We start from the raw sequence: 24,870 nt of genomic DNA, 5'->3' as shown, positions 1-24,870 counted from the left end.
CCGAGAAAGGATAGTTGTAGCCCCTTGTGAGCAGAATTTTAGGTTCTGTAAGATCATTCCATGCTGTCCTATTTATGGCCTACTCCATTTCTGCAAGAAGGCTTCAGGAAAGTGTGTGGGGGTGGGTGGGGGGTATCTATACGTGGGAGTTGCTGCTGAGTTCCTGCTGATCTGGTTTCAGTGTTTCTCAGTTGGGACTGGTGAAGGTAATGTTTACAATTATACCATGAGATAATTCTCTGTATGTGTGGAATTGTACCGAGCATTACAGATTATTTAGCATCTCTGAATTCAGTGAACTGAATGCTGAGGCCACATATGTGACAATCAGTAGTCATTGTGACAGTTGGAAAGGCTCCCACACATTTCTGCACATCTGTGAACCAAATGTGAGTAGTACCTGTCCATCCTCCCACTTGCTTGCAAACACCCCTGCCAGCTAGGAACTGCCGGTAGCTGGTGGGCCTTACTCGGGAAGCCCAGTTTTTCTTCCTCCGTCCTTTTCTCCTTTCCTTTCTTTCTTCATTTCATTTAATGATCCAAGGTTATAATGGAAGTTCTGGGTGGTAAGCAAGAGTTAAAAAGGTGAAGTTTATCTAGAGTCGTGGCTTTTAAACTTAAATATATATCCCACAGTAAGAAATACATTTTATATCACTCACGTACAAAACTGAAACTAAAATTTCACAAAACACCTACTCTTACTTAGAATGGTGCATTCTGGTATTTTCTGTTCTGTTTTTCCTTTTTTACAATTGATTATGATCCAGTAAATTAAAGCCTTTCTGTTGGGTCAAACCTCAGACGGTGAATGATTGTGGGAAACTCTGAAGTCATACACAGAGTTTTATGTACACGTATACATGTAGCAAGAGCTTTCAGATTCTCAGAAGTGTCTGTGGCCCAAAAAGGGAGCAGAATCCTTGTTCTTTAATAACAGATTTTCCTCTTTGGAATGGTGCGAAAAGAAGATTTTGTTATTAATGGCCTATGCCTAGATGACTTCTGGTTACCACCTCCCTCCCGGGTCACCACTGGATTTGTGTAATTGAGTGCCATTGCATGCCAGGATTATCATGGCTGTTTATTAATAAGTTAAGGTTATTTTTAGCAAGTCACATTTGAAGAGCACTTTACTGCCAACAAAGTACTGTACTTCCATTCAAATTAATTCACTTCATCTATAGCAAACTCAGTGGTTGCTGGCAGACAGGTAGATGGTTAGCCAGATTTGCAGAGGAGGAAATGGGAATGAGGCTGGCTGAGTGACTCGGCCCAGCTGCACTGCTAATCAGCGGCTGAGCTGAAATGCAGTCAGGTCTTCTGACTCCTAAGTCCAGTCCCACTCACTGTGAGTGATACAGCAAGAGCTTGCCTGGAAGTGGTCTCCTCAGAGGCTGCTGATTTACATTCCCTCTTGTGTGGCAAATAGTGGCTTGTACCAGTTGGCCCAGGTGGGAGGTCTTCCCCCCTATTGGAAAGCCCCTGCAGTGGTCCCAGGTACTCCAAAGCCCTCTCTGTTTGCCCTCCCAACAGAAGCCGGGAACATCCTGATCTGCAGCTGTGGTGTCAGCCTTGGAAACAGCATCTGGCGGAGGGGAGATCTCATTCCAAACACATCCATGTCACTGAAGCCAAGAGCAGGGAGGAAGCCCCAAGCTATAGAACTTTGAACGGGGCGGTGGAGAAGCCTCTGCCCCTGCCATTGCCCCGGTCTGTGGAGGAGTCATATATCACCAGCGAGCACTGCTACCAGAAGCCCCGCACCTACTACCCTGCTGTGGAACAGAAGCTGGTGGTGGAGACCCGGCGCTCTGCCCTTGACGATGCAGTCAACCCCCTCCACGAGAATGGTGACGATTCCCTCTCTCCGCGCCTGGGCTGGCCTCTAGAACAAGACAGGAGCAGAGGGGACAGTGACCCCAAACCCAGCTCCCCAAAGGTATGGGGCTCGCTTGTACTGGTTCTTAATTCAGTGTTTGAGTGCTTGTACCTTCTCCTAGGGCTAAATGTTCTGTGGAAGATGTTCATTATAGAGTTGTATTTACTGTAAAACTGTATATAAATTTGCTTATCATAGATGTTTTTTGGTCTGTTAAAATGAGTACAAAGTCAAGAGAGCCCACTTAAACCCCAAAGATCATTGGTTCTAGGAAATGTCCACAAAATGGCAGAGTCGGGGGCAGGGTGTGGAGAGGTGGGAGGTAGCAGGGGAAAAGGGTTGACTGGAACTTGATAAATGGAAGTAAGTTAGGAAAGTGAGTTTTTTTCTTCAATGCAACATATAGTTGCCCGTGGGTGCTAATCCTTCGCACGAGCAAAGAATGAGTCGGGTGTTTTGTTAGGCATAAGGTTTTCAGTACAATTCTATGCTGGCTTTACTTTTCACTTTGCAGCCCTGACATAGGAACAGTCCATTTTGTCAAAATATTTGCTGGTTTCATCAGTTTTCCCAAGAGATAACTCTCAGTTTCTTGTTATTTAAGTCATTCTCTTCTGGAGCCCCCTGTGTTCTCTTGCCAGTGTTCACTGGTCTCATTCTGCGCTGTCCTCAGTTGTCAGTGAGGATTTGTGTGATTTGAGAGCTTCTCCACCCTTGTCATACTTACTTTCACAGACTTCATTTTGTGGGATGGTATCACCAGCATAAGTCCACTGCTGCATCTTGCCGAGAGGGAGCATCCTAGGTTAGAAGCCCCTCAAGGGTGGGCATTATACCTCGTTCAGCCTGTATCCTTGCCAGGGTCTAAACAGTGCTGGATGAGGCTGGTGAGGACATGGTCTTTGGAGACAGACCCAGTTTCAAGTCTGGGCTCAGCCACTTGCTGTGTGATTCTGAGCAGGTCACTTCACCTCTTCAGACGTGTCTCCTTACCCGCTGTCGAGTGGAGCCAGTGGCAGTGCCCTCTCAGTTACTGTGCAGCATATCTGTGAAAAGCTCTCAGAACATGGCTTTGCACATAGTCATCCCTAAATAAATGTTAAGTAGAACCTGTTTCATTTCAAATGAGTGAATGAAAGGTTGCGGTCACAAACCCCAGAAAAGGTTTATGGTCATGCAGACTAGGCAAATTGACTAGAGGTGTCTGGCACATCATGAAAAAATCAGGAAATACTGGGCCTAAACAAGGCAGCTGGGGTTAAAAATCTCTTTCATTGATAGCAGGCTGACCGTAGGCCGGCACTGTGTTTTATAAACATTATCCTATTTCATCCTCATGAACCTTTAAAGTAGGATTTACTACTTCCTTCTTTCCCATGAGGGAACAGAGGCCCAGAGAGGTGAAGTAACTCATCCAGATACATGCGTTCAGCAAGACATGGAGCTAGGACTTAAAGCTAGTTTGTCTGACATCCACATACTAACCCCTGTCTATACTCGCCCTGCCATATTCTGATCTCAGGTTTCTGGGAGCCCTTCTGTGAGGCCTACTTCAGGCCTAGGACATTGGGCCATTCTTTGGGAAGCAGCTGTGGGATCCTCTGAGCCAGAGGTCTGTGCTGCTCTAAGGTGGTTGTTATTGGTACAGCAGGCATGCTTCTGCCCAGTGCCCGAGAGGGGAGGAATGGGGAAGGGAGGTAGAGAGTTGGGATATTCAAACTGCAACTGGGTTTTCAAAGGGTTGTGGACACTGGCTGGTCGGAAAAGGGGCTGGGAGCTGTCTCCATGCAGTAACTTCAATGTTGTTGCATCCCCAGGTGAAGGAATATGTCTCCAGAAAGGTCCTACCTGAGGAAGCCCCCGCTCGGAAGCTGCTGGACAGAGGCGGAGAGGGGCTGCTGAGCTCCCAGCAGCAGTGGCAGTTTAACCTGCTGACGCATGTGGAGTCTCTTCAGGACGAAGTCACGCATAGGATGGACTCCATTGAGAAGGAGCTGGACGGTAGGGCTCCCTCCTTGGCTCCCTGCACTTGGCAGGCACTGTGGATCCGCCGGGATGAGCTGCTTTCTGAACCCCTGATCTGCTCTCCAGGCACAGCTGTGTTCTTGCCTCCTTTCCGTTAGTCTCACCACCTTCATTCTCCCCTCAAGATGGCAGAGCCTTACTTTTAGTATTGATCGGGTACTTCTCAGGTTTGTGCGATGTCAGGGGTCCTTGCCTCACTTTCCCAGTCCCTTCTGCCAAGGAGAGTGTGCAGAAGAGCAGCTGGACTCTGCCTGCGGGAATGTGTGATCTGAGCAGATCTTTGCTAAGCCAGGTCTGGGGGAAATTGAAACTTTGGCCTATTTGAGCTTTTAGGATGCCTGAGGATTGATCTGAAAACACCTTTTATTTCAGCCTTTCTTAAAATCTAATATGAAGCCTTCTCCTCTTTATCAGTAGAGATTTAAGAACTTGACTAAGTCATTTATGTAGCCCCTGGGTATTTGTCCCAGATGTTAGTGGTAACAAATGGGCTTGGAGGACTGAACTCTTGATCCCCAGGATGTTGTCAGTTTGCTTTTTGAAGACAAACTTCCTTCTTGATTGTTTGTTGTCTTATTCTCTTATTTCCTAATTACTTGTTTTCATCCTTAGAAAGGAGACTGATTAAGAAATAAATGTTCTATTTGAGGATTCTGAGTACAGCCAGGCTGTTATTACTGTAATTGGGGATGAAATAACTCAGAAGAAAAATGCCATGTGTTATGTAAGCGAGGGTCACAAGGTATGGCTGAAGCCGGGCCAGGGGAGGAGAGCTGCTGTGAGGGGAAGTGATAACAGGAAGGCTTCCTGGAGCTCCTGGGACTGAAGCGGAGCCCTGAAGAGAGTGATGTTTTCTGCTACAGGGGGGGTGACTGAGGGTGGATGATAAGAGGACTGGCTCGACTGGGAAGGGGTTGGCCCTGTTGGAGGACAGTGCGAGGACGAGAGCCTAACATGCCCTCATGTTTTCTTTCCTGCCCCGGAGGCAAACCTGCGGAACCAGGAATGGGAGGCCAGTCCAGGGTCCATTGTGAGGGCATTTCTGGAAGGCGGAGTGTTTCTGTCTCTCTTTCACTCCTGAAAGGTTTCCTTGGGCTCCTTAGAACTGTAGCTGATGCCAGGTCTGTGAAAAACCGTGCTATTAGAAAGCTGAAAGAGGGCTTCCCTGGTGGCGCAGTGGTTGAGAGTCCGCCTGCCGATGCAGGGGACACGGGTTCGTGCCCCGATCCCGGAGGATCCCACATGCCGCGGAGCGGCTGGGCCCGCGAGCCATGGCCGCGGGGCCTGTGTGTCCGGAGCCTGTGCTCCGCAGCGGGAGAGGCCACAGCAGTGAGAGGCCCGCGTACAGCAAAAAAAAAAAAAAAAAAAAAAAAAAGAAAGCTGAAAGAGGATCGAATGCCAGACTGAAAATTGTAGTTTCAGACAGTGGCGGTAGAATTGGCTCTGGGTCCCTGAGAAGAGGCTTAGCACCATGGAAACAGGGTGAAGGTTCTGTTGTTGCCAAAGGAACCTGCCCCTAGGGGAGAAGTCAGAGCCTTCTTTCTTCCTTCCTTCCTCCCTCCCTCCCTCCCTCCCTCCCTTCCTTCTATTTTATTTTTGGCCGCGTTGGGTCTTAGTTGCGGCACGCGGGATCTTCATGGCGGCATGCGGGATCTTTTGTTGCGGCATGTGGGCTTCTCTTTCTCTAGCTGTGGCACATGGGCTCCAGAGCGCGTGGGCTCTGTAGTTTGTGGCATGTGGGCTCTCCAGTTGAGGCGTGCGGGCTTAGTTGCCCCGAGGCATGTGGGATCTTAGTTCCCCAACCAGGGATCAAACCCACATCCCCTGCATTGGAAGGCAGATTCTTTAACTGGACCACCAGGGAAGTCCCAAGCTTGGGCTGCTCCAGCCCTGAGTTCACTGAGTGGTCAGTGTGGCCAGGATGATAAGCCTGGGCTCCCTTCTCTGGCCTTCCAGAGGACTGCTGTGTCCTGCTCATCTGGGGCCACATACTCTGTTCTTGTTCTGATATTCCAGGCCCCGAGAGGTACTGGAAGCATGAAAATCAATTATAAAGTTTAAAGATTTTATTCAGGTAAACAGAGTTTGCATTGTATTTAATTAAGATTCATCAGAATCCCATTTTACTTCTACTATCTTCATTTCATCTAAATACCATCAAGATAAACTGAACTTTTATAGGAATTTGGATACAATATTCCTTTTTAAAAAGTCTGATAAGCTATTGTATTGACTTTTAAAAATGTCATTGTTGAGCTTTCCTGGTGGCACAGTGGTTGAGAGTCCGCCTGCCGATGCAGGGGACACGGGTTCGTGCCCCGGTCCAGGAAGATCCCACATGCCGCGGAGCGGCTGGGCCCGTGAGCCGTGGCCGCTGAGCCTGCGCGTCCGGAGCCTGTGCTCCGCCACGGGAGAGGCCACAGCAGTGAGAGGCCCGCGTAACGCAAAAAAAAAAAAAAAAAAAAGTCATTGTTTCAGTATTAACCATTATTTAATAACTTACGTAGTTGTGTGAACAGTCTTATAAAACTAAAAGATTTAATGACCATGAAAATACTGAATCTTTTAGCATTAGAAAGATTTTTCTTTTTAAATGTTACCTTAGTGAGCATTGACCTCTATCTAGATGGTCTGGGGGAGTGTATTTGAAATGAAACTTTACCTTTATAACCTGCTTCCATTCTTGGAATCATGATACTGTTGAGAAGCTGTTGAGCTTCCTTAAAAGAGAAACTTGGGGTGATGGTCCAGCACCTGGTGTGGAGAGAAGGCTGGCTTGCTGGATGCTGGGGTCCAGAGGAGGTGCCTTTGGCTCCCACAGTTCTGGGTCTGGTCTTCTTCGTTCCTGCTAGAGAGAAGACTTCCACCTTAGGGGCTCCAAACACTCCTCTTAACCAAGTTCAGACACGATGAGTGGCCTAGACTCTTCTAGTCTGCACACTCACTGATGCTCTTTCTCCCTGTGCGTGCCTGCTGGGTCACCATGGTGTTGGGGGACGTCTTGGGTGAGCCCGAACCAGATCTGAGGTAGTTCCAGTAGCTTTAAGAGGGACCTCTCAGCAATTGTAGGATCATCTTGCCCAGGACAGACTGACTGACATTTTCTCTTGGAATCAACCCAGCCAGCCTTGACTGCCTTAGACTCACCCACATGGGCTCTTACAGCATTAACTTGGAGTCTTTTCTCCATTTACTCTTTTTTTATTTTATTTTTTAATTTTTTTTTTTTTTTGCGGTACGCGGGCCTCTCACTGTTGTGGCCTCTCCCATTGCGGAGCACAGGCTCCGGACGTGCAGGCTCAGCGGCCACGGCTCACGGGCCCAGCCGCTCCGCGGCATGCGGGACCCTCCCGGACCGGGGCACGAACCCGTGTCCCTTGCATGGGCAGGCGGACTCTCAACCACTGCGCCACCAGGGAAGCCCCTACTCTTTTTAAAAAAAAACGATTTATTTATGCATGCATGCCAGGTCTTTGGGATCTTCGTTGCCACGTGTGGGATCTTTAGTTGCGGCATGTGGGATCTAGTTCCCTGATCAGGGATCAAACCTGGGTCCCCTGCATTGGGAGCGTGGAGTCTTAACCACTGGACCACCAGGGAAGTCCCCCCTCCATTTACTCTTGTGCTCTTTAGCTGAGCAGTTCCTGTCTCTCTCTAGTCTATGGACTTCTTTTTCTTTCTTTTTTTTTTTTTTTAATAAGACTTACTGTTGTATTGAAACTGGTCACTATGGAGTTTTTCTTGCTCAGGAGGTCACTGGTCACTGTCATTTAACTTTGATCCTTTACTCTTGGTTTTCAAGTTCCGTCTGAGAAGTCAGTTTTATATTTCTTATTTTCAAGTCCTTGTACTTGTTGGGATCAGGAGGAGGGAAGGTTCCTCCTCCTTGGAACCCCCGAGTGCCAACAAGAAACCTAATGGAGGAAGGTGAACTCTGAGGAGCCCGAGCATTCAGTGGGGCATATCGCTGGGCTGTTCCTGCATTCTCTCACTGCCTCTGTTGAGAACCTGCTATGTACCAGGCATAGTTGAGTGTTAGGGATATAATGGTGAGTAAGGCAGACTCTGCCTCTGCTCTCATGGAGCTTGATCTTATGTTAGAGACAGATATTAATTAAATCATCCCGTTATGTTTAATTACAAACCAGGATAAGTGCTCCAAAGGAGAGCAAGTGATAGCGTAGCACCTGTGACACAGGGACCAGATTCAGATTGTAGAGTTGGGGAAGGCTTCCCTGAGAAGTAACTTGCAGGGAACAAAGGATTTAGAAAGGTGGGAAGGAAGATGGAGGGCTGGTCTGAGGAAGGCCGAGGATTGTGTATGAGGCTGCGGGCTGCTTGAGGAACAGGCGCTGCGTGGTCTCCCTCTTTCTGCACTCTGGCTCCAGGGTCCAGATGGTGCTCAGTAGAGCTTGGTACACGGACTAGAAAGGCTACGGGCAGACCAGGTTAAGCACAGGGCCTACCTGGAGGGGCTGGCTCTTGTCAGAGGTGCAGGGCTCCGGAATGGCCCCTCCCCAAATGCCAGAGCTTAAGGGAGTGGCTGGGGAAGAACAAATATCTTTCTATAGAGAAATTTCTGCTCTCAGAAGCAAGACAGCTTTTTAGATATTGAACTAATTGTAGTCAAGTTTGTTAGTACTTGGACATTTTACATTAAGTACTTAGAAAATAAAATCGGAGTGTTCTGTGCTACTGATGATAGGAATCAATATGAAGCAGATCAGAATTTATGGAGACAAAAATAGACCTTTTCAAGTCCCTTTAGATTCTCATTTTTCTTAACAGAAGGCTAAAACACCAGGCTCTCTGATTTTCAACATGGGAAAGCCTTATAAAGATGGGGCGGTAACACTGAGAAAGGTGGGTCCTTCCAAGCCAGCTAGACTGTAGAGCTGCACGAATGCAGTAGTCACTAGCTATGTGTGGCTATTTAAATTAATTAAAATGGAATAAAGTTTAAATTCAGTTCCTCAGTTGCCCTAGCCACGTTTTAAGTACTCAGTAGCTACATATGGCTAGTGGCTATATTAGACAACACAGACATAGCCCATTTCTGTCATTGCAGAAAGTTCTGTTGGACTGCACTGCTCTACAGCATTTGAGCTTTGTTCTGGGAGTAATACTTTGCAGAGAGGGTGATGAGTCAGTGTTGCCTGAAATGGCCCTCCCTCCCCGCCCCCCATGAGTGGGATAAAGTGCTGAAATTTTTGCTGACATTCTTGCAGATCAAGTATTGAGAACTCACCGGGTCTTCTCTCTTCTGCCTACAGTGTTGGAGAGCTGGCTGGACTACACTGGGGAGCTGGAGCCCCCGGAGCCTCTGGCCAGGCTTCCGCAGCTCAAGCATTGCATCAAGCAGCTGCTGACAGACCTGGGCAAGGTGCAACAGATCGCACTCTGCTGCTCAACATGAAACTGGGCACCCCACACTAATTGGGGGCACAATCCTGGGGCACCTGCAGGAGGAGCTTCACATATTTAAATAAATAAACCTAGCATGCTGAATGCACGTGACACCGACTGACTTCAGGGATCTGGGCAGGGGTGTGATGGACTTGGACAAAGAGGCCGTTTTGGCTGCTGGAAGGGAGGGCACTCTGATCTCGAAGCCTACCAAGAAGGTAGCAAATAGACTCTTGGGATTCCCTTCTTCTGTGCACATTGTTGAATGGAGAGTGAGTCTTTTTGCACAAACTTCACTTGAAATCGTGCCACTGATGATAAATGGAATGAGAGCCAAAAAAGTTTAGTCGGAAACAGTTGTAAATTCAACTTGCAGCTTATTTAATTGACTTTTCTGTCAGGTTGGGGCACATGCCAAGCCTTCTGGTTTTCTGCCTGGCATGGATTTAGGCAGCAGGCATCATTTTCATTTTTCCAGCTTCGTGGGAATGTCGTGACCTCACCCTTCTGTGGAGGTTGGGAGGGAGCAGAGGCCTTGGCCGCCCCGCCTCCTTAGAACTCTTCGCTTTCTCACCACCTCTCGTGCATGACTTCATGGTACCGGGGACAAGTTTTGTACGCTTTCACCCCAGAATTGGCTGGGTTATGTCTTTTGTAGCAGAACCCATACAGCCTGTGGAAGAACTAGAATCTCACTGTAATAAGAATCTAGGAGGAATTCCAAACCGAAGCAGGAAGGGTCTGGAACCCAAAGGACAGCATTTTCTACCCACTTCTTGACAGCTTACCAGTTCTATTTAATGTCCAAAAAATGGTTCCCCCAAATTTGAACTCTCACTGTAAAGATTTGTTACAAAGAATGTGGTTTGGGGAATTACCTTACTTTGTATTGTTGTAAACAAACCAGATTCTACATCTGCTGCCGCTTTTCTCCTTCCCCGAAGGGTATATGTTCAGTAGTTGGCATTTTCAGAATTGTTTTAATATACTTTAACACTTTAAATTTCCTGTTCGTATTATTTTGTGAGATCAAGGTGATTATGCTGCTTAAAGTCCAGGTACAGTTTGTACCTTCTGAGACAATATTTGTTACTCTTCCAGGTTACGGTTCCACGTGTAATTGTTTTGTTTTTCCTTACTAGGCAAAGTTAAAGAAAATGTTCCATGCTTTGAGGAGTGACCCGTTTTACCATTCAGTTTTCCTGTCACTAAAGGCAAAAATCAAAGCACATCTATCCATTAACACTCACAAGTTAATTATGGGTTTATGAATCTGTAATGTTATATGCTGCAAATATTTACTATGTAAACGTGAAGTAGCCAATATCTCAATAGCAATGACAGTATCTCCAGTGACCTTTGGGATGGTTAGGCTTTAAGGTACAGGTCATTGCGGTCACAAAGCCCTCTGTACCAAGATCTGTTTCAGGGTATGCTTTGTCTAGTAATTTAACTCACCATTTGATATAAAATGAATTTAGGACAAGTTGACCTACTGTAGCTCATCCATCAGAGGGAATACATGTGGCTATGACATCTGTAATAAAGCTGACACAATTCCTCTGTAAGAGGTTGTTTCCCATTGCTAATATTGGTGTTTCTGGTGTGGGAAGAAACGCTCAAGGAGTATGCATGGCATCTGTGTTTTGCATAATTTATCAGACAGCCACATTATAAGAACTGTGTGAAGCTTGTCTGAAAGGGGAAGAAACAGGATTATTTTCTGTAGCCACAACTGTGAGGTATGGTGACTTATTAGATTACTGATTTTTCTTTCCTGAAAACACATTTGAGCATAACTTCTGGGGAAGCTGTAACTTTAAGGGAGTCAATCTCATGTCTTTTTCAAGATGAAAGAAGAAACTGAGTTACCCTAATTTTGCCAAGTGGCCATTATTGAGTTTACTGTATGCTTTTTGTAAAGGAAATAATCCCATTTCACTCATTGTGACCTTTGTCCTTAGGGAAGCAGGGGGTGACTCCAAGTTCTGATAACCCCAGTGTGCTTCCCTAATTTAAAGCCATGTTGAGGGGCTCCATCCCCAATTCCTGGGTCAAGTTGAATTAACCCCAGGCTGGAGCACTGGAAACTGTTATTTGCAAATATTACTGTTACCATTTAGAAATATGTACACTACCTAAGTTTTCTTTTGAGAAAAACTATCCACCTATTAAAAAAAATTGCCTTGACAAAAACAGTTCTGGTTTGACTAATCATTTTGTTTTAAGTGATGAGTGTATGCAAGGTGGACCCTTGATGAGCCAACATTGCACTGTGGATACATATCTATGTTTACGCGCTATTAGAACAGAAGGCGCTGTATATAGAAATGTTGCTTTGAAGCAATATTTGCAAAACATGCAAACTTCTGTATCTGTATTTGGAAAAAAATAAAACAGGTTTTTGTTGCTACGTTTCAGTCGTTTGTTATATAGTTATCTACCCTATTTTTTTAATATAAATTTATTTTTCTTTTTATATTTATTTTTAGCTGCATTGGGTCTTCTTTGCTGTGCGCAGGCTTTCTCTAGTTGTGGTGAGCGGGGGCTCCTCTTTGTTGCGGTGCACAGGCTTCTCATTGCAGTGGCTTCTCTTGTTGCGGAGCGTGGGCTCTAGGCATGCAGTCTTCAGTAGTTGTGGCACACAGGCTCAGTAGTTGTGGCTCGCGGGCTCCAGAGTGCAGGCTTAGTAGCTGTGATGCACGGGCGTAGTTGCTCCGTGGCATGTGGGATCTTCCCGGAGCAGGGCTTGAACCTCTCTCCTGCATTGGCAGGCAGATTCGATTTTTTTTTTTTTTTTTTTTTTTTTCGGTATGCGGGCCTCTCACTGTTGTGGCCTCTCCCGTTGCGGAGCACAGGCTTCGGACGCGCAGGCTCAGCGGCCATGGCTCACGGGCCCAGCCACTCCGTGGCATGTGGGATCTTCCCGGGCCGGGGCACGAACCCATGTCCCCTGCATTAGCAGGCGGACTCTCAACCACTGCGCCACCAGGGAAGCCCGGCAGGCAGATTCTTATTAACCACTGCACCACCAGGGAAGTCCCATCTACCCTGTTTTTAATGTGCATTAATTTTCTATAAACATTACCTTTTAAAGGAAGTCTGCTTTTACATTCTAAATAGATGTATCTTCTGCAGGGAGGCAGATGCAGGCTTAAATCCAAAATCTCAAGGAAGTATGCAAAATACTTTTGAATTCATTTAAGTGTCTTTAATATTCAAAAGTAAAATGCCCCACACCACCCTCTAGCCCAGTCTGGCTCATGCTTTGTGATGTGAGCTGCTGGACTATTCAATTTTTGATTGTTGAAAGCAGTGCAGGGAAAATAGGTCTGGCCTTCCTTATATTAAAAGATGGCACCCACTGCAATTAGGACCCTTCTGAGGGCAAGCCAAATGGCCTATGAACCCCAATCAGCTCCTTCCTGGGTGTGCGGAAGACTCAAGGAATGGAGTAGGCTCTAAGGTTATACTGCAGAGCTTCCCTATTACTTGCCACATTGCTCCCTCCCTTCCTAAACAATTATGCTTATTAAAAAAGTTAAGGGAGGCAGTTGGGGAGACATTAAAGTGAGTAGCAATCCATTAGTTCACACCAGATATGCTCCTTAAATCTTTCAAAAGCCTTAAAATTTGGTATGGAGGCTTAAACCAGAGCTCACAAACAAGAACTAGACTATCTCTGTAAACACCTGCACTAAACACTTGCTAAAATAGCCCTATAACTTGGGCCTTTGGGGAAGTCTGTGCCCAAAGGGCAGGCAGATGGAGCAAGTTGGTGGCAGTATTGGTATAGCAGTAGCCAGTTAAATAAGCACCTAGTAGAGCCAGCTATTTGCCGGCACAACCCACCGCCATCTACAAGACAACAGAACACTGTGATCTCTTAGGTAGGAAAACAAGCTCAAATTCTAGCTAGTAAGAGGTAGGGGCGACGATGGAACACAGGCTGCTGGAGCCCTCATTACATAGACTCCACAAAACAAAGGAAACCCAAGTGGGGCGCTGGGGAACGCGCAGGAAAAAAAAATTTCCCAGATGTGGCGGCCCAGGCCTAACCAACACATAATGATCCCACAAAAGCCAACGATGGCCAAGTGAATGAGAAACAAAGGATTTATTCTCATGGGCTCCCAACCTGGTTTCGCCACCAGCCAGAAAGGAGGTTGGAAATAGGCTCGGGAAAATAAGCACAGTAAAGCACGAACGAAAAGGACACACGAGACTGCAGGAACTGCCAAAACTCATTTTTCATTAACGCGTAATGGGGAGCCAGGCTCAGGGCCTCGGATCTGATCATGGCTCTAGTCCAGAAAGCGCCCGGGCCGGGCCGCCCGCAGCTCTGCCGCTCAGCCGGTGATGCGCACGTCCGTGCGGCGGCGAAGCCGCCGGGCCCGCGCTGCCTCAGGCAGGATGGCGAGCAGCTGCTCCTGCACCAGCATCTCCACGATCTGCTCCTTCGTACGGATGTCGGGCCGCAGCCACTGGCGGGAGAGCTCCCGCAGCTGTCGGAACGCCTCCCGAGGGCCTGCCGCGTCCTGGTAGCGGAACTGCCGGAATCGCTGGCGGAACGTCTCCGGGCCGGGCCGCGAGCCGCCAGGGCCTGGGGGGGATCGCGGAGCGGCTTCGGCAAACGGCGCGGAGGCCAGGGGTGCGGGCCCGAGGGGCAGCTCCAGGGCGGCGGCCGCCGCCGCGGGAAACGTAGGATTCGCTTCGGGGACCGCGGCGTTGAGGCTGGACGATTCGGGGGCAGGCGGTGGGGTCTCAGGAGTCGAGGAGAAGCTCGTGGAATTACGCTCCAGGCCTGAGCTCAGGCCGGCCCCTTCCTCTTTTCCCGACAGCGGCGCGAGGCTCTCGGTTACTGCCAAGCTCTGCTCACTCGCCGCCATGACTCCAGCTCTGGACGTCACTCTTTGTCCGGCAGCTGTGGGCGCAGCACTGCGTCTGCGAGGGGGCGGGGTGAAGAGGGAGACGTTTCCGCTAAAGGGCGGAGCCCGAGCGACCCTGAGGGAGAGGGGCGGTGGGGGCCCCAAGCCTACCAGCGCCAGCAAAACGTCTGGGGCAGGCGGAAGTGGGCGTCCCGGCTGGCTTCTCTATGGTGAGCTCGGCGCGCGAGCGTCCGGAAGCTGAGTCCGGGCTCCCGGAAGCGACGCCCCTCGCGTTCCTGAGTCCCGGTAGGAGGCTGTGGTACCGCCGGCCCGCCGGCCAGCCGAAGCGTGCAATGGCTGGCTCCGGCTGGTGGCGCCTCCGAGCACCAGTTCAAGGAGGAGGAGAAGTCGAAGAGTCGGAGGAGGAGCCAGAGGAGGGGTCGGAGGAGGAGTCGGTGCCGGAGCCGCCGCTCAAGCCCAAGCGCAAGCCCAAGCCTAAGGAGAAGGGGCCCAGAAGGGTCCCTATCAGCCTCGATCGCTTCGGCTTGCAGGTGACCTACGTCTGCCCCTGCGTGCGCGCCTCCTTACTTGACCCTGATTAGGATGATGGAGAACCAATGGCTCCCGGAGGCTGGCGCCCGGCGGGTGGCGGGAGCGGGACGGCGGTCGGGCTCTGGAGGAGGGCCCAACTCCGGAAAGTTCTCTCGCTCACTCAAAAGAAGAGGGCAGTACACCCGCCTTGTGGCGAGGAAGACACAAGATAACGTGTGTAAGATCTTCAACACACGTAGTAAAAGTTGCCCTTTTCATGGCACAAAGTAAACGCTCAAGAACTTTTTGCCATTACGATTTTTTTATTTTGGCGTGGCCTCTGAAACCAAGGGACAGGTGGCTCTGTGGGTTTTGCTTTTAATTTCAGGATTACTAAATAGACTAAATGCGTAGCCTCATATAGTGGCCACTAGCCCCATATGCTTACTGAGCCCTTGACATGTGGCTAGTGGGAATTGGGACGTGATGTAATGTAAAATACAGCCAGGACTTAGTATGAAAAAAAAAAAGGTAAATATCTCAATAATTTTTTATATGGGTTACATGTTGGATTGGCAGTATTTTGCATATATTGGGTCAAATAAAATATATCATTAAAATTAATTTCACGTGTGTCATTTACTTTTAAATGTGGCTACTAGAAAATTTTACCTTACGTATATGGTTTTCATTATACATACGTTGAACGGTAAAACTGTGCTACCCTATTGGAGTCAGGCTGCCTTGGAATCCCCGAAGGGTTCATTTGCCTTAGGCCAGAGTTGCTGAGAGGATTAAATAGTGAAGACTTTGGAAAGAAAGGGCTTTTTATTTTTTTTTTATTTTTTTATTTTTTTTTTGCGGTATGGGGGCCTCTCACTGTTGTGGCCTCTCCCGTTGCGGAGCACAGGCTCCGGACGAGCAGGTTCAGCGGCCATGGCTCATGGGCCCAGCCGCTCCGCGGCATGTGGGATCTTCCCGGACCGGGGCACGAACCCGTGTCCCCTGCATCGGCAGGCGGATTCTCAACCACTGTGCCACCAGGGAAGAGAAAGGGCTTTTTAAATGTTTGTCTTCATTAAGTAAATTGCTGTCTCTGAGCTACAGTTTAATGATCTGCAAAATGTGGATGTATTAGAACTAACCTCATTAGTGGTTATGAGAATTCAGTGCGATGATGCAGGTAGGCATGTAGCTCTGACAGCCCTTTGGTAATTGATACTCTTTGACAGCTGGCTCACAAATATGTTTTGTATGTATTTTACAGACTGGGAAACGAAGGGAGAGACAGGGGTCCCTTATGAAGATTTTGTATAACCCTTGCAGTACCTTTGATTTCTGTGCAGAATGAGTGGGCCTCTTGTACAGCCATCAACACACCAGTGGCCCTGATATAAAACTTGCCTCCCGCATAGGATGTGCTCTTGTAAATGGGTTGAAGTAGATCCTCACAGAACAGTTTCCACAGCCTGAAAACCTTGAAAGTCATCACAATAGGTCTTTAATGTTTTTCGTTAGTAATGTGTAAAAATTGAGATTTCACGTGCAAATCTGGATTTCCAGTTTTTCTTGAAGAAGTGGACAAGCTGGCTGCACCGGACCCACCCCCATTCCTGCCAGTTAACAATTAGCTGGAGCTGAGTCTCCTTCTTTTAGACAGATACTCTGTTCCGGTCAGGCTCAATCCCCACCCACCGTTCCCTATTGTTCTCTGAAACAGAATGTTGTTTCGTGTTACATTAACATTCAGAAGAGTTCATTTACTATTGCTCTCAGGTTGTCGTTTTCCTTAGAGCCAATATTTTTCCCTATTTTCTTTTCAAAGGTGGGAAAACAGGGGCCTAGAGTTTGTCATACCTACCAGCTTCAAACCTTCCCTTCCTCTGCCAGGCCCCTTGGCAGTTGGGATTGCTGCCTTGAGTGAACCAACATTCCTATTTCCTGTGTGGTAATAGGCAGTCGGTATCCAGGGCTAAGGGAGCCCACCAAACCCTGCTGTAAGGATGAGGGGTCCTGGAAGTCTTCACTCAGGAGGGGACCTTTAAGCTTAGACTCAAGAAGAAAAAGGGTGGAGTTAGGGGCATTCCAGGTAGAAGGCACTGTCTGTACCAAGGCACAGAGTGAATGGGAGCAAAGCTTTGTGGAAACTGCAGGCTGAGGTGAGGTCTGGGGAAGGGATAAGAGCTGAGGTTGGAAGGTCAATTAAAGGTTAAATCATAAAGAGCCTAGAATTCCATGTTGAAAAATTGAATCCTTGTCCTCTTGCAGAAGGGAACGGACTCTTGGTACTGGGAATCACGAGTGTTAGAGCTTTAGCCCATTTCTTCCATCCCTATTGGAATCACAGAACATTAGAGATAGAAGGAGACATCTTAGAGTTCTACTAGAATTGTAGAATGTTAGTATGGAAGGGACCTCAGAGAGTAAATCCAAAATCAGTTTCAGTTATAAGCCCCCAAAATCTATTTTTTAAAAAATAATACCTCTTCCTAGAAGAAGGATGCACTTACATACTTCTGCATACAATTTCAGGTAATTTCAGATAGCCTTGAACCCACCCGGAGGCTCAGATTAAGTTTAAAATATATATTTACGTGCATTCTATTCTCCTGAATTTTGCAGGTTAAGAAACCAAGATACCAAGAGGCAAAGGATTGGTCCAAAATCAAAAACCTAGTAAGTGTTTCCAGGAGGACAAAATTCTTTTGACTTCCTTGTCCAATGCTCTTATCTTATTAGACATTTTTATTAGCACTAGGTTGGGAGCTCCCATGGGAATGGATGATAAATCATTCATCTCATATCACTTAGCTTCCAACACAAGGCCTGACTTCCCAGCTGACACTCAGTAAATGTTGATTAGAGAGGACAAGCAGTGGATTGCAGATCATGCCTGTGAAAGGAGAGCTCCAATAATGATTTCCAGACTCTTTCAGACAGAGATTTTGTTGTCTTTTGATGGCACACTGTTGGGGGTTGTGGAACAGAAGCCTAGATACTTTTTTTTTTAAAGCTTTTTATTTGGAAATAATCATAGATGCACAGAAAATTGCAAAAGAGTGGAGACTTCACTTAGTTTTCCCCAGTGGTAACATAACTGTAGTACAATATCAAAACCAGGGAATTGACATTGATATAATCCACAGAGTTTATTCATTTTTCACCAGTTTTATATGCACTTATTTGTGTATGTATGTAGGCCTATGCAATTTTGTCACGTGTAGATTAGTGCAACGATGCCACCATAAATACCTAGAAATGTTTGATCATCACAAAGGTCCCTCATGCTGCTGCTTTATAATTACACCCATTCCTTTCCCATACGCCGTATCCCCAACCGCAGGTAACACTAATCTATTCTCCATCTCTTTAATTTTTTTCATTTCAAGAATGTTGCATAAATGGAATCATTTAGTATGTAACTTTTGGGGATTGGCTTTTTTTTTTTACTCAGAATAATTCCCTGGAGATTCTTACAGGTTTTTGTGTGTATCAATAGTTTGTTCATTTTTATTGCTGAGTCATAATCCATGGTGTGGATGTACCATGGTGTGTTTAACCAGTCACCCGTTGAAGGACATTTGAGTTATTTCCAACTTGGGGCTATCACAAACCTGCTATGAATTCTTTTATAATATGGCCTTAGGTAAGTCATATACTCTTTCTGAGCCTGGGGATAATAACTACCACACAGAATGGCTCTGAAGAGTCAATGAGAGAATATATGTAAAAGAACTAGTACCAGGGCTTCCCTGGTGGTGCGGTGGTTAAGAGAATCTGCCTGCCAATGCAGGAGACACGGGTTCGAGCCCTGGTCCGGGAAGATCCCACATGCAGTGGAGCAGCTAAGCCCATGCGCCACAACTACTGAGCCTGCGCTCTGGAGCCCGTGAGCCACAACTACTGAGCCCGCGTGCCACAACTATTGAAGCCCGTGTGCCTAGAGCCCGTGCTCTGCAACAAGAGAAGCCACTGCACTGAGAAGCCCGCGCACCACAACGAAGAGTAGCCCCCACTCACCGCAACTAGAGAAAAGTCCGCATGCAGCAACGAAGACCCAGGTGCAGCCAAAAATAAATAAAATTAATTAATTAATTTTTTAAAAAAAGAACTAATACCAGGTCTGGTATTATTTAGATTTCTTTAACTTCTTTTTTTTTTTGTGGTACGCGGGCTTCTCACTGTTGTGGCCTCTCCCGTTGCGGAGCACAGGCTCCGGAAGCGCGGGCTCAGCGGCCATGGCTCACGGGCCCAGCCGCTCCGCTGCATGTGGGATCTTCCCAGACTGAGGCACGAACCCGTGTCCCCCTGCATCGGCAGGCGGACTCTCAACCACTGCGCCACCAGGGAAGCCCCAAGATGTTCTTTAACTTCTTACATCAATGTCTTATAATCTTCAGCATACAGAATCTGCACATATTTTGTTATACCTAAGTATTTCATGTTTTTAGTGCTACTATAAATGGTATTGTTTAAAATTTTTTGATTTCTAATTGTTTGATAGTATATAAAAATACAATTGAATTTTGTTTAGTAACTTGTGTCCTTCATTAAATCAGGAAACTCAGCCCCGCTGGGGTTGTTTCTTCAAGTTTTTACTACCCTCACTCCCAAAATCCATTTGGCATTATTTGCTTTTCAGATTCTGAAGTTGGTTGCTGTTTGTATTTTGTCCAGAGTTTTTAGTTGTAACGGATGAGGGAGAGAGGCTGTAATGGGATTACTCCATCTTGGTTGCCACTGGAATTCATTATTTATTCTGATACTCAAATTATCTCAGATTTGACCAGTGGGAGCCCCTTCAGGCTGACTTCTGTGTCCTTTTGATACGTCTCCATCATTTTTTGAGTATTTTCTTACTTTCTAGCATATCTTGTACCTTCTCTGTCTCAGCTCAGGATTCAGTCATTTCTCCAAGAAACCCTTGTTCTTTTAGTGGAGAATGGTGTTTAGAAACCAAGATTTGAGCAGTGGGTTTGTTCACTGCTGTTGGAATGGTCACTGCTCCTAGGCTGTCTCATGGACAGAGGGAGGGTATATATGTATGTATATACGGTAAGTGCACGTACATTTATATCTGTTTATTTCTACATCTGTCTATATATATTGAAATCCATGAGTTCACACCAACACATTCAACTCCAGTCCAACAGCACAGGGTTTATTCTAGTTTCCTCTCTTTCTATACATTTAATTTCCTTCTTTGACAGAGAGAAACCTGGCTCTCACGATCTTCTTTGACCAGCCCTCCTGAATGTAACCAGTCTCCTGTTGTTGCACGCTAACCCTGTCCCTCACTACCATGCCCTCACCCCAGTCCCCTCACCCTGCTCAGGGCTCCAGCACCTTGTGCTACCCCACCACAGCCTCCCTCTACCCCGAGACAGATGCTTGCTATGCCTGGCCTCAACTAATGGCTTCTAAACAGAATCATTCAGGAAGGGTAGGGGAAGGGGAATGAAACCGTACCTCGAAACCTCACACCTTAGATGGGACTCAAACCCAGTTGCACCTCAGATGGGACTTGACCCACAATCTCTGGCTTAGGAGGGTACTCGAACCCACAGTCTCCCAGCTGAAACCGCACACCTGGGCTCAGAACGTAATGAAGCTCAGGTTCTTTACGTCTCAGCGCAGAAGGAATTCAACAAGAGGCAAAGTGATAGGCAGGAAGTAGATTTATTAATCTAGGATGCTTGTGAAGGATACAAGTGGGCAGGGAAGAGGGATCTGCCCCAAGGATTAAGTGGACTACATTTTTATAATCAAAGGAAAAATGAGAAGGGGGAGAAGACCACCTTTGTCCTCTTCCTTTGTAAAGATGCAGCAGGAAAACGGGGCACAAGAGGATGGTCATGTCCCAGGTCTTGGGTGAGTTCCTGGGACAGGCCACCAAGTGAGGGTCCTTGGCCTCGCACAGGAATGAATTCAAGAGCGAGCCATAGTAAAGTGAAAGCAGAGACACACATTCCATAGGCAGAATGCGGTTCGTCTTAAAAGGTGAGAGAGGCCCTGGGAGAAACACTCCACAGAGTGTGGGCCATCTCAGAAGGTAAGAGTGGCCCAGAAATATGGGGGGTTAGTTTTTATGGTCTGGGTAATTTCATAGGCTAACAAATGGGGGGATTATTCCAACTATTTTGGGGAAGGGGTGGGGATTTCCAGGAATTGGGCCACTGCCCACTTTTTGGCCTTTTATGGTTAGCCTCAGAACTGTCACTGGTGCCTGTGGGTGTGTCATTTAGCATATGATAATGTGATACAATGAGTTTATAATGAGGCTCAAGGTCTAGTGGAAGTTGAATCTTCCGCCATCTTAGGCCTAATTAGTTCTAACCAGTTTTTGTCATATCCTCAACAGCTATGTCATTCTTTGCAAGGTTGTGCCCTGCCCCCTTCCCTTCTGTCTCAGGAACATACTTTTTTTTAAAACTTAAAAAACAATTGTGGTAAAATACACAAAAACAATTTACCATTTTAACCATCTTTAAGTGTACAGTTCAGTGACATTAAGTACATTCACATTGCTCTGTAACTGTCACTACCATTCATCTCCAGCACATTTTCATCTTCTCCAACTGAAGCTCTGAACCCATTAAACAATGACTCCCCATTCCTGCCTCCTTCCAGCCCCTGGTAACCACCATTCTACTGTCTCTATGAATTTGACTCCTGTAGGTACCTCATACAATATTTGTACTTTTATGTCTTATTTTAGTTAATATTTTCAAGGTCCATCCACATTGTAGCATGTATCAGAATTTCCTTCCTTTTTAAGGCCAATTTTCCACTATATATATGGCACATTTTGTTTGTTTATCTATTCATTTGTCAATGGACATTTGGGTTGTTTCTCCCTTTCGTTTTTGGTTTTTTAATATATTTATTTATTTATTTATGGCTGCGTTGGGTCGTCGTTGCTGTGCCTGGGCTTTTCTCTAGTTGCGGTGAGCAAGGGCTACTCTTTGTTGCGGCGTGCGGGCTTCTCATTGCGGTGGCTTCTTTTGTTGTGGAGCATGGGCTCTAGGTGCACGGGCTTCAGTAGTTATGGCTCAGGGGCTCTAGAGCGCAGGCTCAGTAGTTGTGGTGCATGGGCTTAGCTGCTCCGCGGCATGCGGGATCTTCCCGGACCAGGGCTTGAACCCGTGCCTCCTGCATTGGCAGGTGGATTCTTAACCACTGTGCCACCAGGGAAGTCCCTGTTTCTCCCTTTTGACTATTGTTTATAAAGCTGCTATGGACCATGGTGTACAGAAATCTCTTTTGAGTCCCTGCGGTCAATTTCTTTGAGTATATACTTGTTACCCAAAAAACTGGGTTCGCCTCTTGGTGAGTATCGAGCCAAAAGACACAACCAAGCCAAAAATCTGGAGAAGGAAGGATTTATTATTACTTACAGTAAGTAAGGAGGCCACTGGGGATCTTTCCCAAAGCAGTGTCTCCCCAAACAGCAAAATCGGGCAAGTTTTAAACCAAGGGCACATGCATATTCATGAAGGGGTTTGGGCGGTCAACAGAGTCCAAGCTTTAGTTGATTGAAGTCACTAAAGGGTCAGAAAAGGTCAACATCATCATCCCTTAGGTTCCAGTTGATGTAATGGTAGAGTGTTTCAGGCCAGTCTTTACCACTGAAACAGAATTGGGAATCTTTACAACTGATTTATAATCTTTGCTGTTGTTACATCTGGTGCCTAATACTGAGACCTGTTCAAGGACAAGCCTGTGGCCAGGCTTAGATCACAAAATGTCTTAGGTCAAAAATGACGTCTCTTATGTCAAGAAAGCTATGCCTGGTTCTCTTTCTCTGGGGACCCCCTACCCTATCTTCTTACATACCCAGAAGTGGAATTGCTGGATCGTATGGTAATTCTATGTTTAATTTTTTGAGGAACCACCTTATTTTTTCCACAGCAGCTCCACCATTTTACATCCCCACCAACAATGCACACGGGTTCCAATTTCTCCTCATCCTTGCCAACACTTGGTATTTTGCATTATTTTTTAAAATGTGAGATGTTAAATAGAAAATTTTAAGATAAGTTACCAGTGATCAAGAAATTCAGATTTTCAACAGATTTAGTAATCCTGTAATTTCATTTACACACACCACATACTGCATACATCATTCCAGGGGACCAGCTGTGCTCATGGTGAAGAGGAAGCAAGTTCCTCTTGCTAATGAGGTAGTTTGGATAAAAAGCCCCAGGCTATTCCATTTGTGTGTGTATGTGTGTGTGTGTATGTGTGTGTGTGTGTGTGTGTATGTGTGTGTGTGTTTAATTTTTTATTATGAAGTCTAAGAGGCTTGCTGTGGTCTCTCTACTGACTATTAACTTCTTTTTGATAACCTTTTTTATCATATATGTTTGATCTTGGGATGAAGGTCTTTTATCGTTTGATGTTTTGATGAGCTGAAGAAGATAACTGGTCTAGGGTGCTCAATCTAACCCTCTGTATGTAATTATGTTTGTAACTAACTCTTATTATTAGTAAGTCTCATTCTTGATAAACCAGTATAAATTCGGTAGCCTAGATACTTCATCATCTTTTTGCCCTTTTCTCCTTTCACTGATTTCTATTCAATTGCAGCCCTCCTAGATCCCAGTTTCAATGAACCTGTTTTTACTGTGGTGCTCTACCAGTAGCTCTGTGTTCCTTGTTGTACTGCACTGATTTTGTTTTATTACTTAAAAACTGATTCAGTCATTTGAATAGGTGAAATGTATATACATATAGATAGACAGATAGATAGTACAAAATTCAAAAGTCAAAAAAAGAGTAATTGGGACTTCCTTGGTGGTGCAGTGGTTAAGAATCCACCCGCCAATGCAGGGGACACGGGTTCAATCACTTGTCCGGGAAGATCCCACATGCTGCGGAGCACCTAAGCCTGTGTGCCACAACTACTGAAGTCTGCGTGCCCTAGAGCCCGCATTCCACAACAAGAGAAGCCACCGCAATGAGAAGCCTGTGCACCGCAACGAAGGGTAGCCCCCGCTCGCCACAACTAGAGAAAGCCCACATGCAGAAACGAAGACCCAATGCAGCCAAAATAAATAAACAAGTAAATAAATAAATAAAATAAATTAGAAAGTTCACACCTTTAAAAAAAAGATAATTGTTATACTTCTGCTTTTCTTTATCCAGTTTTAATTATTATTGTTAGTTCCCTTTATATCTTTAAATGTGCTTAGACATCTGTTTCTAGATTTATCAGATTTTAAAGGTATCTTAAGATTTACAGCTATAAAAGTTGAAGAAACCCATGTGCTTAACCCTCCCACTTTCTTGCCCTCTGTGTCTCCATACTTGTTAGCTATATTATTTCTTGGTTCCCTTTTAATTGTTCATGTCCAACTCCTTCACTTGCTTTTTGCAATCTTATCCTCTATATTCAGCAAGGCTCGCTTCCTTGTTGATGTTTCTGAAATTACCTTCACTTCTGAGATGTTTTTTTTGTTTTTTTTTAATACTTTCTTTCCTGAGCTCTGCCAGTGCCATCTCCTCCAGTTGCTTCATCATCTCTTCTTTGAACTATAGCATCCTTGCTTTGATCTCTTGCTTTAAAATTCATTAAGCCCTGAGTCCTTTGCTGTTCATGATTATCATCTGTTTCATGTTAATCTTTTTTTTTTTTTGGTGAGTGCCTTTTATCTAATATTTGTTTTCCTTGTTCCCTGCCTCCCCCCCTCCCACTTTTCTGTAATATATTTATATAGGTCTGGTGCTATTTATTTTTTTACTATAACTTCCCTTCAAGTGAAGTGAGTTCTTCCTGGTCAAGCTATTTGTTGGAGTTGTGCATGGAGAGGGGACTAGAGTAGAATTCCAGGCTGGCAGGAAGTCCTTTAAGGTCATTAGTGAAGCTCCTTAGGACAAGGGTTTTGTGTGGGTGAATTGTTTTAGTTTTTTCCTCTTCCCGGCAGATGGAGCTTGGCAACTGCAGCATTACAAAGATGGCGTGTCTGTGTGTGTCCCTGGTCCATGCCCTGCTTCTCCTTGGTGCCAGTGGTCCCAGGGAGGCTCCCAGAGCCAGGCCTTGCATCACAGTCCCAGTGTTCAACAGAAGGTGTTGTTGGTTCTGCCTTCAAGGTGCATGCCCTTCTCTGGAGGACTCAGAGCGCTGCCAGCTCTCTTCCCCTGAGACCTCAGTCCCAG

The 24,870-nt window shown here is 46.2% G+C and overlaps 3 protein-coding genes across 4 annotated transcripts in view; 2 read left to right on the top strand and 1 right to left on the bottom strand.

Annotated features, from left to right (window-relative positions):
- Positions 1–11,719, top strand: part of PHF20 (PHD finger protein 20) — a 135,775-nt gene extending 124,056 nt beyond the window's left edge. The window contains exons 19-21 of the mRNA XM_082645833.1: positions 1,537–1,942; positions 3,700–3,883; positions 9,181–11,719. Coding sequence (XP_082501959.1) covers positions 1,537–1,942; positions 3,700–3,883; positions 9,181–9,323 — 733 coding nt within the window. The 3' untranslated portion in view covers positions 9,324–11,719. The remainder of the gene's footprint in view (positions 1–1,536; positions 1,943–3,699; positions 3,884–9,180) is intronic.
- A 1,692-nt stretch (positions 11,720–13,411) lies between these two features.
- On the bottom strand, positions 13,412–14,202 carry SCAND1 (SCAN domain containing 1; the record flags this gene model as incomplete). Its single annotated transcript, XM_082645064.1, has 1 exon — positions 13,412–14,202. One exon carries the CDS (start codon positions 14,200–14,202, stop codon positions 13,663–13,665), a length of 540 nt encoding a protein of 179 aa, XP_082501190.1. The 3' UTR covers positions 13,412–13,662.
- A 206-nt stretch (positions 14,203–14,408) lies between these two features.
- Positions 14,409–24,870, top strand: part of CNBD2 (cyclic nucleotide binding domain containing 2) — a gene marked incomplete at both ends in the record, with an annotated part of 73,055 nt that continues 62,593 nt past the window's right edge. For both annotated transcript variants that reach the window (XM_082645053.1, XM_082645052.1), the window contains 2 exons: positions 14,409–14,732; positions 17,335–17,388. In XM_082645053.1, the coding sequence (XP_082501179.1) occupies positions 14,409–14,732; positions 17,335–17,388 (378 nt within the window). The remainder of the gene's footprint in view (positions 14,733–17,334; positions 17,389–24,870) is intronic.

This window comes from Mesoplodon mirus (assembly GCF_964341445.2).
Source record: "Mesoplodon mirus genome assembly, chromosome: 15".
NCBI classification, from domain to species: domain Eukaryota; kingdom Metazoa; phylum Chordata; class Mammalia; order Artiodactyla; family Ziphiidae; genus Mesoplodon; species Mesoplodon mirus.
The sequence above is the reverse complement of the archived record's forward strand: the minus strand, read 5'-3'. Positions and strand labels throughout refer to the sequence as shown.